Source organism: Ursus maritimus, unplaced genomic scaffold (assembly GCF_017311325.1).
Source record: "Ursus maritimus isolate PB19 unplaced genomic scaffold, ASM1731132v1 scaffold_18, whole genome shotgun sequence".
Lineage (NCBI taxonomy): Eukaryota > Metazoa > Chordata > Mammalia > Carnivora > Ursidae > Ursus > Ursus maritimus.
The window spans coordinates 16,779,069-16,788,256 of record NW_024424230.1 but is presented as its reverse complement, the minus strand read 5'-3'; the positions used below and the strand labels follow the sequence as shown (position 1 = coordinate 16,788,256).

At 51.6% G+C, this 9,188-nt stretch overlaps 1 protein-coding gene across 1 annotated transcript in view; it reads left to right on the top strand.

The window, feature by feature from the left end:
* Nucleotides 1-9,188, top strand: part of NEDD4L (NEDD4 like E3 ubiquitin protein ligase) — a 329,372-nt gene that overhangs the window by 316,671 nt on the left and 3,513 nt on the right. Inside the window, exons 25-29 of the mRNA XM_040632477.1 lie at nt 1,361-1,421; nt 2,888-2,947; nt 4,375-4,482; nt 5,821-5,917; nt 6,528-6,600. Coding sequence (XP_040488411.1) covers nt 1,361-1,421; nt 2,888-2,947; nt 4,375-4,482; nt 5,821-5,917; nt 6,528-6,600 — 399 coding nt within the window. The remainder of the gene's footprint in view (nt 1-1,360; nt 1,422-2,887; nt 2,948-4,374; nt 4,483-5,820; nt 5,918-6,527; nt 6,601-9,188) is intronic.

The following is a 9,188-nucleotide window of genomic DNA, read 5'->3' as shown; positions in this document are numbered from 1 at the left end:
CCCCCCCCCCGTCCCCCCATCCTCACAAATTAAAAGTTTGCTGTGCTTAAAAAAAAAAAAAAAAAAAACTAGGACTAAGATACTACAGTTCTTGCCTGTTCACATTAATTGGCGCCCTTGTTCTGAATTTGGACAATCTCAGCAGGCTGGACGCCACCTCAGCAGATGCTGTGGTCTTCATCTGAAAGTACAGGCTTCGAATGGATTTTTTAAAACACTGCCCCTGAGGAGGATTAGGGCCCGAAGTCTGTGGGTTTGGACATGGTGATACTTTGCAGTTAATTCCTTTAAGTTTCTAATTTGGTGGGGAGTGGGCTTGGACGAGTGTCAGCCAGCTTCACTGGAGGAGAAAGGAGGGTGAAAGTCTCCACCCGACACATGGGTGCCCCCGGTACAGGAAGGCTCTGGCTGGTGGCTGCAGCCGGGCGGTGAAGCCTCAGGCCGCTGAGCAGGGCTCCTGCGGTGGGGCTGGGCCTCGAGGGCCATTGCCACGGTGCCACCGTGCAGGGGAGAGCCCTTTGTGACAGGGCCTTCGTGCTGTGTCACGACAAAATGCCTTAGCTGGCGTCCAGCATGGATTCGCCTAGCGTTAAATTCTGCTGTGCCCTAAACACCATCACAGAGGAAATGGTTTCAGTGCATTTCTGTTAAAAGAGGTTTTATCATTAATCCTCCAAATTGTGGTATTAAAGGATTAGTGTAAACCATTCTGCTGGTAAGTTACGTGTCAGTGTTGAAAACCAGTACGCTGGATACTAGGTGAAACGTAGCACAAAATGCTGTACCAGACACTCCTTTTAAAAATGCATGTTCATGTTTAGGGGCCCTGGGTGGCTCAGTCGGTTGGGCAGCTGCCTTCATGAACTCAGGGTCCTGGGGTCAAGCCCCATGTTGGGGAGTCTGCTTCTGCGTCTCCCCTCCGCTTGCTCTCTCTCTCAAATAAATAAATGATAATCTTAAAAAAAAAAAAAAAGGAAAGAAAGAAAAATCTCTGTACATGTTTATGCATAGGTGCGTATCTATGTGCGTTTGCGTGGGAACGCATGCTTGACCCATCTGTATATTCACACTCCACAACCTTTTTTTCTCTCTCTGTCCACGCAGTCCTGTTTGTAGGCAACTTTGGTAAACTAAGGCTTGATCAGGGGGAATAAATGATCTTTGAAATGCTCAGAGGTTAGGTTTCCCAGCTACTCCTGAAAGCATTACTGACTCAGCCATGGCGCGGCTCTTGACGCTCCCTGTTGTCTGCCGCAGTGGGGGTTCCTCTGCTGTCCCCTCCCCGGGTGGGAAGGGGTCAGGAAACAAATGGGGCTGCCGGAGACAAGGGTGGTTCACTGCTCTTCTGCTTCTCCCGCAGCTTGGTCATCCAGTGGAGGTTTGTAAACAGGGTCCAGAAGCAAATGAACGCCTTCTTGGAGGTAAGTTGGGCGCCCTCAGTCTAGGTTGAGAGAGGAGAGCTCTCGTCCTTGGGGTGTGCTGGTAGCGGCGCTCGCACACCGGCAGACAGGCCAGTGAGGGGGCCGCGCAGCAGAAGGGTCAGGCCTGTACCCGCACACCGCGGGCTGGGCCCCGGGACCCCAGCACTCAGCCCGCTTTCTTCCATCTGGTGTTCTCTTGCTCTGCTTCTCCTTGACTCCCGCACAGACTCAGCTCCCACCCAGCTACGTGGAAAACATGTTGTCTTCGGCTGGGTTTTTATCTTACACCAAGCCGTCTTGTGCCAACTTTCCTCCTGTTAGAGGGTAAAGCAGCCGCTCCTCAGATCCAAATATTTAATATCAGCGATGCTCCCAGGCCCTTAGCAGAGGGTGGTGGGATTCATCATTTTTATAAAGGGCTCATTTTGGGGGCACCTGGGTGGCTCATTTGGTTAAGTGTCTGCCTTCGGCTCAGATCATGATCCCAGAGGTCCTGGGATGGAGCCCCACATTGGGGCTCCCTGCTCAGTAGGGAGCCTGCTTCTCCCTCTGCCCCTCTCCCTGCTCACTCACTCTTGCTCGCTCTCTAATAAATGAGTAAATAATAATATCTTCTTTAAAAAAGTGGTTCACTTTGACCAAGAGTAAAATTCCTTTTTGTAAGTCTTGATAACACATTGTAATGTAAAGAGAATGTGAGAACAAGCCCCAAGCACACATTCTAAATTCCCACTGAACCCGTGCAGAGAGTTCTCGTTGGGCAGCACTCTTCTCGGCTCACCCCAGCTCAGTCACCTGCAGTAAAGCCCCAAGCCCGGCAGAACACTCAAAAAATTCAGGGACTTAGGGCCTAAAATGTGAGTTAGACCTACAAGAGGACAGCAGGTTACATAAGAAACCCAGAAGGCAGGGTCCTGGCCCTGCCGCAGGTGATCCCACGTCCAGAAACCAGACACCTGCAAGGCCCAGCAGCTCGGAGCATCTCAGCGGACAGCTCTGGCGGTCAGTGATAACCCGGGAACTAGAGCTCGGTCTCTTCGCTCCTCTCCTCCCTTTCCTCTCCTCTCCTGGATCACACCGCCTCCTTATGTAGCTCATCTCCGTGCCTTCGGTACCTTATTTTTAAACATGTTCTCTTGCACATCCGTGGCTCGTGCGTTCTAGGACACACTGACTCATAGCTATGTCATAAATGGCTTTTGGAATTCGCCTGCCTACAGTAACCCATATTTTCAAAGGGCTTCTGAAATTGCTCAAGTACCCGAACCTTCTAGATTCTCCTACATTTCTAAATTTTTGCCTTGTGACTATGCTGTTTCTATTAGAACTACAGTTACAGACTACTGTCCCTGATCTATAAATCAGCAAAGAATGTGTTTTTCCTGGCTGTTTGTTTTCTCTGTAAAATTTGTCTCTTTCAAGGAAAAAGGGATTTAGGGTGATTTTTTTTTTTTTTCTTCTTTCAGGGATTCACAGAACTGCTTCCTATTGATTTGATTAAAATTTTTGATGAAAATGAGCTGGAGGTTTGTATTTTAAACATTTTCTGTAAAGTAAATACTCTCAAATGGTATTTTATTATTCTCTGGCCCATGATTTGTCCTAGGGAATAAACGGAGATGGAGTCTACTCTATGTCTCTTATGGGGTGTACCTGTGTGGATCTTCGAGTAGGAAATAGTGGCAGTAGTCAGCTGTAGATTCCTCACCCAGGAGAGGGTAGTTCTGGGACACACCGGACAAGTAGAGGCCCACCGAGCTGGGTCGGGTTCATGGCCAGGTGCACCAGGCAAGGAAAATTGCTTCTCATTGAGTCATGGTTGGGGCAGCAGCATGCTGGCTCAGATCCTGCGCCTCCTCCCCTCCCCTGACCTTGGCCAGGAAGTGAGCGCGAGGGGCTGGCACAGACGTCTCTGTGAACTTGATCTGGTTGAGCTTGAGTGAGGAAGAACCTCAGAAGACAACAAGGTAGTAGCTGGAGGCAGTTCGTATTGGATTGTTTCAGCTTCTTTGTGTTGACCTAGAGGAAAACCGGTTGCTTAAAAAGCACAAGGATCTCTCACCCTGTGTTATGTTGAGAGAAATAGGAGGAGGAAGGAGGGCTATGTCCGGTGAAGCTGTCACCCATTTGTCCAGGCCACGTATCCGATGACACATGTCTCACAGACTAGCCTTCTGTTCTTTCTTCTTGGAATAGAAACTTCAAGACAGGTGATATCAAAATCCTATAGTGTGAGCCCTTTGTTTTATAAGTGGAGAAACTGAGGCAGGGAGCAGTTAAGGACCTCCCGGGCTTACCCAACGAGGTTTGGGCACAGTCAGGCCTAGGATCTATTCTCAGGCTTCTGGTTTAGTTCTTCCATTTTCCTTTGGTGCCTTTGCAGGAGTATCATGCTCACTTTCCCCAGGGACTCCTTCCCTGCTTGGGGGTTAGGTAGGGGGAGGGGCCCTCGGACTCCATCACAGACCCGGTCACTGCATTAGTACAGGTCTGCGTCCACGCACTCCAGTCAGCGAGCTGGCAGAGAGGCGCTCCGGCTGCCATAAAGCACCAGTTCTCCTGGGGGTTGGGAGACATTTAGATACTGAGACACATAAGGTCTCAGAAGGGGAAACAGCTGGAGTACTGAGCAGCTATAGACGGAGCACAAGAGAATCTGAGCCCCAAGCTCAGATTGGAGGGGTGGGAAAGAGATAGACTCGGGGTGGCATTTCCACTACGAAACGTCGTGGCCCGAACGCGCATTGGAACTGGGTCCCCCTCCTTACCTGTGCTGCTTCTGTGATCTGAAGGGGCAGGAAAATGCTGTCCCCATCATGCGTCTTTAAGAGCTGCCAGCTTACCTGCTTTGCGCAGGACAGAATACTGGCATTGAGAAAAAGGCCATTCCTCCGTGGGTGATTGCTGTGGCCTTCACACAGGCCCGTTCACATCTGATCCGTCTCCCTTCTAGTTGCTGATGTGCGGCCTTGGAGATGTGGACGTGAACGACTGGAGACAACATTCTATTTACAAGAATGGCTACTGCCCAAACCACCCTGTCATTCAGTGGTTCTGGAAGGTAAGGCCGTGGCTGCCTGGGTGGTCCTCCTCCTGGGTCTGGGTTGGACCACCGGGGGCTGTTTCTCCGTAGCTCTAGGGACAGCTGTCCCTGCCTCAGGTCGATCCTTATTAGAGCACTTTGTTCTTCCTTAACCACCTGACTAAAGCAGCTCTATTTGAGGAACCCACTGAGGAGGATGAAGTAGGTAATTGGATTTGGGAGTCAGAACTGGCCGCCAGAGTGTAACTAAGAATGGGAGGCCTCTCAGGGCGAAACGAGCTTTGGGGCTGACTTATCCAAGATGGCGTGTTTGGTTAAAAAACCTCCAACAGACATTTTGATCTTTATACTCTTCAGTCAGAGATGCAAAGGAAATTTGATTTACTGTCTTAGGGCCAGTGTTCGCTTTCTCTTGAGCTTAGGAGAGGAGCAAAATAGGAATGAGTTGAGTCCAAGGGAGAGACTGTAAACTGCCTTCGAAAGAACAATTTCAAGGACGCCTGGGTGGCTCAGTCGCTTAAACGTATTCCTTTGGCTCAGGTCATGATCTTAGGGTCCTGGGGTTTGCATATGGGGTTCGCGCCCCATGTCAGGCTCCCTACTCGGTGGGGAGCCTGCTTCTTCCTCTCTTTGTGCACATGCGCGTGCTCGCTCGCTCTGTCTCAAATAAAATCTTAAAAATCTTAAAAAAAGAACAATTTCAAAGGGAATAAAAGGCTGATTACTTACTTACAAAACTAAGAACTCCCATAACTTGTTTTAATTTCTGAATCTCTATTAATATTATTTCAAGTGCCAGCAGTACTGTAGAGAAAGAAAATATTAAAAGCAGACTCTTCAAGTCCCAGTCCACATGTCCGCTCGGTTCTTGTCCTGATGCAGGCGTGTAGCATACAGGGTATTGTAGAGGCCGTGCTGGCCTCCGTTTCATTCTTTCTTTTTATAAAGCGTTCTCTTTAGAGAATTTGTCTACGGTCTGAAATCTCACATCCTAACCTGGTTCCCCTGGTGTCCGGGCTTCTCGAACACTGGGTGTCTGTAACTGGCCCCAGGGTAGGATGCTCGATGCTGGCACGCCTCAGCCCCGGACACGTGAGCTCGCTGCCATCAGAGAGTTTGCTTTGTATTTCATATCTTTTGACCTGGTGGCAGAAGAAGAAAGAGACATTGTGATCTCTCTCGTTCTCTGAGATGACACAGGCGGTATTCTGAGGCCCATAAGGAGGAAAAAAAAGACTATTTTCAGTTGCCTGCCTCGGTCGGACGCCGTGGCACTGGCAAGGGAGTGTCGCGTGTCTCCTAGCGCGGCGCGCCGGGTGTCGCTGCGCCGTAACCACCTTCCGCCCCTGTCCGCAGGCTGTGCTGCTCATGGACGCCGAGAAGCGGATCCGGTTACTGCAGTTCGTCACGGGGACGTCCCGAGTCCCTATGAATGGCTTCGCCGAACTTTATGGTGAGCGGGGTGCTGGGAGACTCAGTGCTCCTCCTGCGACTTTGCAGCCTGGTGGCAGCTGTGGCCCCTGCAGGTCCCGTGCGGGGACTCGGGCAGGGGTGGGGGCGCGCTTTGGAGTTTGCACAAAGACAAGCTGGTCTTTTCTGTTTCTCTGGTTTTGTGTTGCGGTCTCCGTACCTCCAGGAGTCAGAATGGCTGTGTGCTTACTGTAGAGACGTTAGAAAAGCACTCTGCTCTGCAGAGTAAAGGTCGCCTGTCAGCCCTCCCCCCTGCAGGAGCTTTATGTGTAAGCTTGCGGGGTTCGGCAGAGGGGCCGCACCTATCTGCGCCTGCGCGTGCCCTTCCGCGTGACGCACCTGCCTCCATCCGAGGTGATGCGGAGTCCGTGCGCCGAGGCTGTGCGCCGAGGCTGTGCGGGCCTCTTGCTTCTCCCCACAGCACATCTTGCAGTACCTACGTCTGGGAGCAGGGAGGGTGTCGCCAGCTCCTCCCACCCCCCACCCTGACACGCCCACCCACCTTGTCCTTCCCCTTGAAGCCCCACCCTAGCTTTGTTGTCCGCCTGCCTCGACAGCGCTTAGCATTTATTTATTTCTCTGTTTTTGTCTAGGTTCCAATGGTCCTCAGCTGTTTACAATAGAGCAATGGGGGAGTCCTGAAAAACTGCCCAGAGCTCACACCTGGTGAGTGACAAAAACACAAAGTTGTCCACAAATAGGGCTTTAAATACTTAGCTGGGGCTGATGCTGGGCTGGAGGTTACAGAGGCTATGTTGCCTGCCCACGAATAACAGAGTACGAGGTGTCAGTGATGCCGATGAAACGTGAGCTGTAATGCTGATAAAACTCAAACCAGGGTCTGAATGGACCCAGTGTGTTTGGCTCGTAAAGGGTTAACCCCCCCCCCCCCACTCTGCATGCCCAAACCACCCTGTCATTCAGTGGTTCTGGAAGGTAAGGCCGTGGCTGCCTGGGTGGTCCTGCTGCTCGATCTGGGTTGGACCACCGGGGGCAGAAAGCAGCCCTTCAAACCCCATCCTTCCCTCGTTACTCCTGGAAGCAGAGTCTCTACTGTGTGTTCACTCAACTTGGAAATGACTGTTCTCAAACTTTACGGACAGATCGGGTTTTTACTCCAACCTGAAGTTGGTTTTTATCCCCAGAACTTGGGATAAAATTCCCTGGAGAAGCCTTGTTTTAAAAGGTCTCTCATGTGGGCACCTGGGTGGCTCAGTCTGTTAAGCATCAGACTTGATTTTGGCTCTGGTCATGATCTCAGGGTTGTGGGATCGAGCCCCGCTTCGGGCTCTGTGCTCAGTGGGCAGTCTGTTTGTCCGTCTCCCTCTGCTCCTCTGTTCCTCCTCTCTTTCTCTCAAACGAGTAAATACATAAAATATTTTTTAAAAAAATAAAAGGCCTCTCATGGCCATCAATAAATAACCCATACATCTCTGGAATTCACAATGCGACTGGTTGGAGGAACATGAGAGGTGTGACAGAGGCGCCCGTCTCTGGGGGTCACAGGGGGGAGACAGGTGTGGAGCAAGGCACTCCTCAGGCCTCCAGGTTGCAGGGCCAGGAGAAGGGGCCTCCCATGTCTCTGAAGAGTCCCCTAAACCCAGCAGCTCTCAGGGGGGCTCTTCGTGACCCAAGCACCTGTGTTCCTTGTGTTGGTTTTCCCCCACAGGCTTTTATTTCTTGCTCTTAGAAGCAAGTGGAGGTGGGCCGTCTAGAAAACGGTGAGCCCACAGCCCTCTCCTCACCAGCAGCGAGGCCTTCCAGAGCCCACTCCGGGCTGCACGATGCAACTAAGTACTCATTGTGGGAAATGCCTCCCCGCCCTCAAAGTGTCAGCTAGGAAAGAATTCTCATGAAAGTGTATTTGTAGAAACTTGGCTGTGGGAGGTTTTTTTGATTCCCTCGAAAGTGTTTCCCATTTATACCATTCATAGGCCTCTGAATGGCATGAATATGGTCCTTGCCCACCTGACCCTTGAAAAGCAAGCTGACTCCAGCTACAACTGGCGGGTCTCCAAAGCGGTGATTGCCTCCATTCTCTGCCTTTCTTCTAGAGGGAGAATGTGTTGGTAGTTCGGAGCTTTCATTCCAAACAGTATGTGAGTCGAGTGTCGTTTTCTGGGTTATGATAGCCTGCGTTTGGAAGGCAGGCAGCATGGAGCTGAGCCCCGGGACTGCTGGATTGAGCACAGCTCCCAAACTCACGGTCTCATCGTGAGGAGGAGGAGTAAGTGCTGAATCGTTGGGTGCAGCCATCCTCTGTGGGCCGGACACTGACGAGTCTCTCTGGCGGCCTTCCGGCGTGCTGGCAGTGCCCTCGGCAGTGGGGAGGCCTGCCCCGTGATCACAGCTCACAGATTCCCAGAGCCACAGGGTAATCGACTCTCCACACTGACCCCTGCCCTGGGCTCCGCTGTCTCTGTTGATACAGTTCACTTGCTTCGGAGGCTCTTCGAGGAGCACCACGCAATCGAGCGTCCAGCCCGTGTTCCTCTGTGCCCCTGTGGACAGGTGTCTTACTGTTCCAAGTCCACGTGCTTGGGTCACAGCTAAAACGTGCTGCCCGGATAAGGCCTCTGAAGTCAGTGGTTCTAACGTCGGCTGCACATTGGAACCACCTAGAAAGTTTTTTAAAAAAATATGGATGCCAGGGTCTTGCCCCCAGAGATTTGGACTTTGTGGGTGTGGCACGTAGCCTGAGCTGTGGAATTTCCCGAGCCCTCCAGGTGGTTCTGGCAGACAGCTCGAATTGAAGATCCCTGGCCATCCCCAGGACGAAGGTCTGCCCACAGGAGAAAGGCAGCCCAGGGGGCTCTTACCGGAGCCTCTCTGGCGTTTTCCTGCTGATGCTGTCCACAGACGGCTGTCGCCCGCTGAGGAGGGGCGCTCGGTGCGGGCTGGCAGGGTGCACCTGTCTTCTCTGCCTCACGCCTCTCCTTCCGGCCTGGCCCCGGGCTGTACTGTCGTCCAGGGGCAGAGCTTTGCTGGCTGCTCACAGCACCAGGGCCACCGCCAGCTTGAGCTGGAGATACACCTGATTGCTTCCAGGTTTTATGAAAAGATAAAATGAACAGTTTGGCTTCAGAATACAAACCTGCCTTAGCAGGAGAGCAAGAGCTAGCGGCCTTGCTATAAACCTCGCAGATGTGATCGTTGAGTGTCTGAGCTGGAAAGGGCTTCATCTCACTGTGCTATCAAAGATCAGTCCTTGGATATTTAAAATTACACTTTCTTTTTTTTTTTTTTTTTTTTTT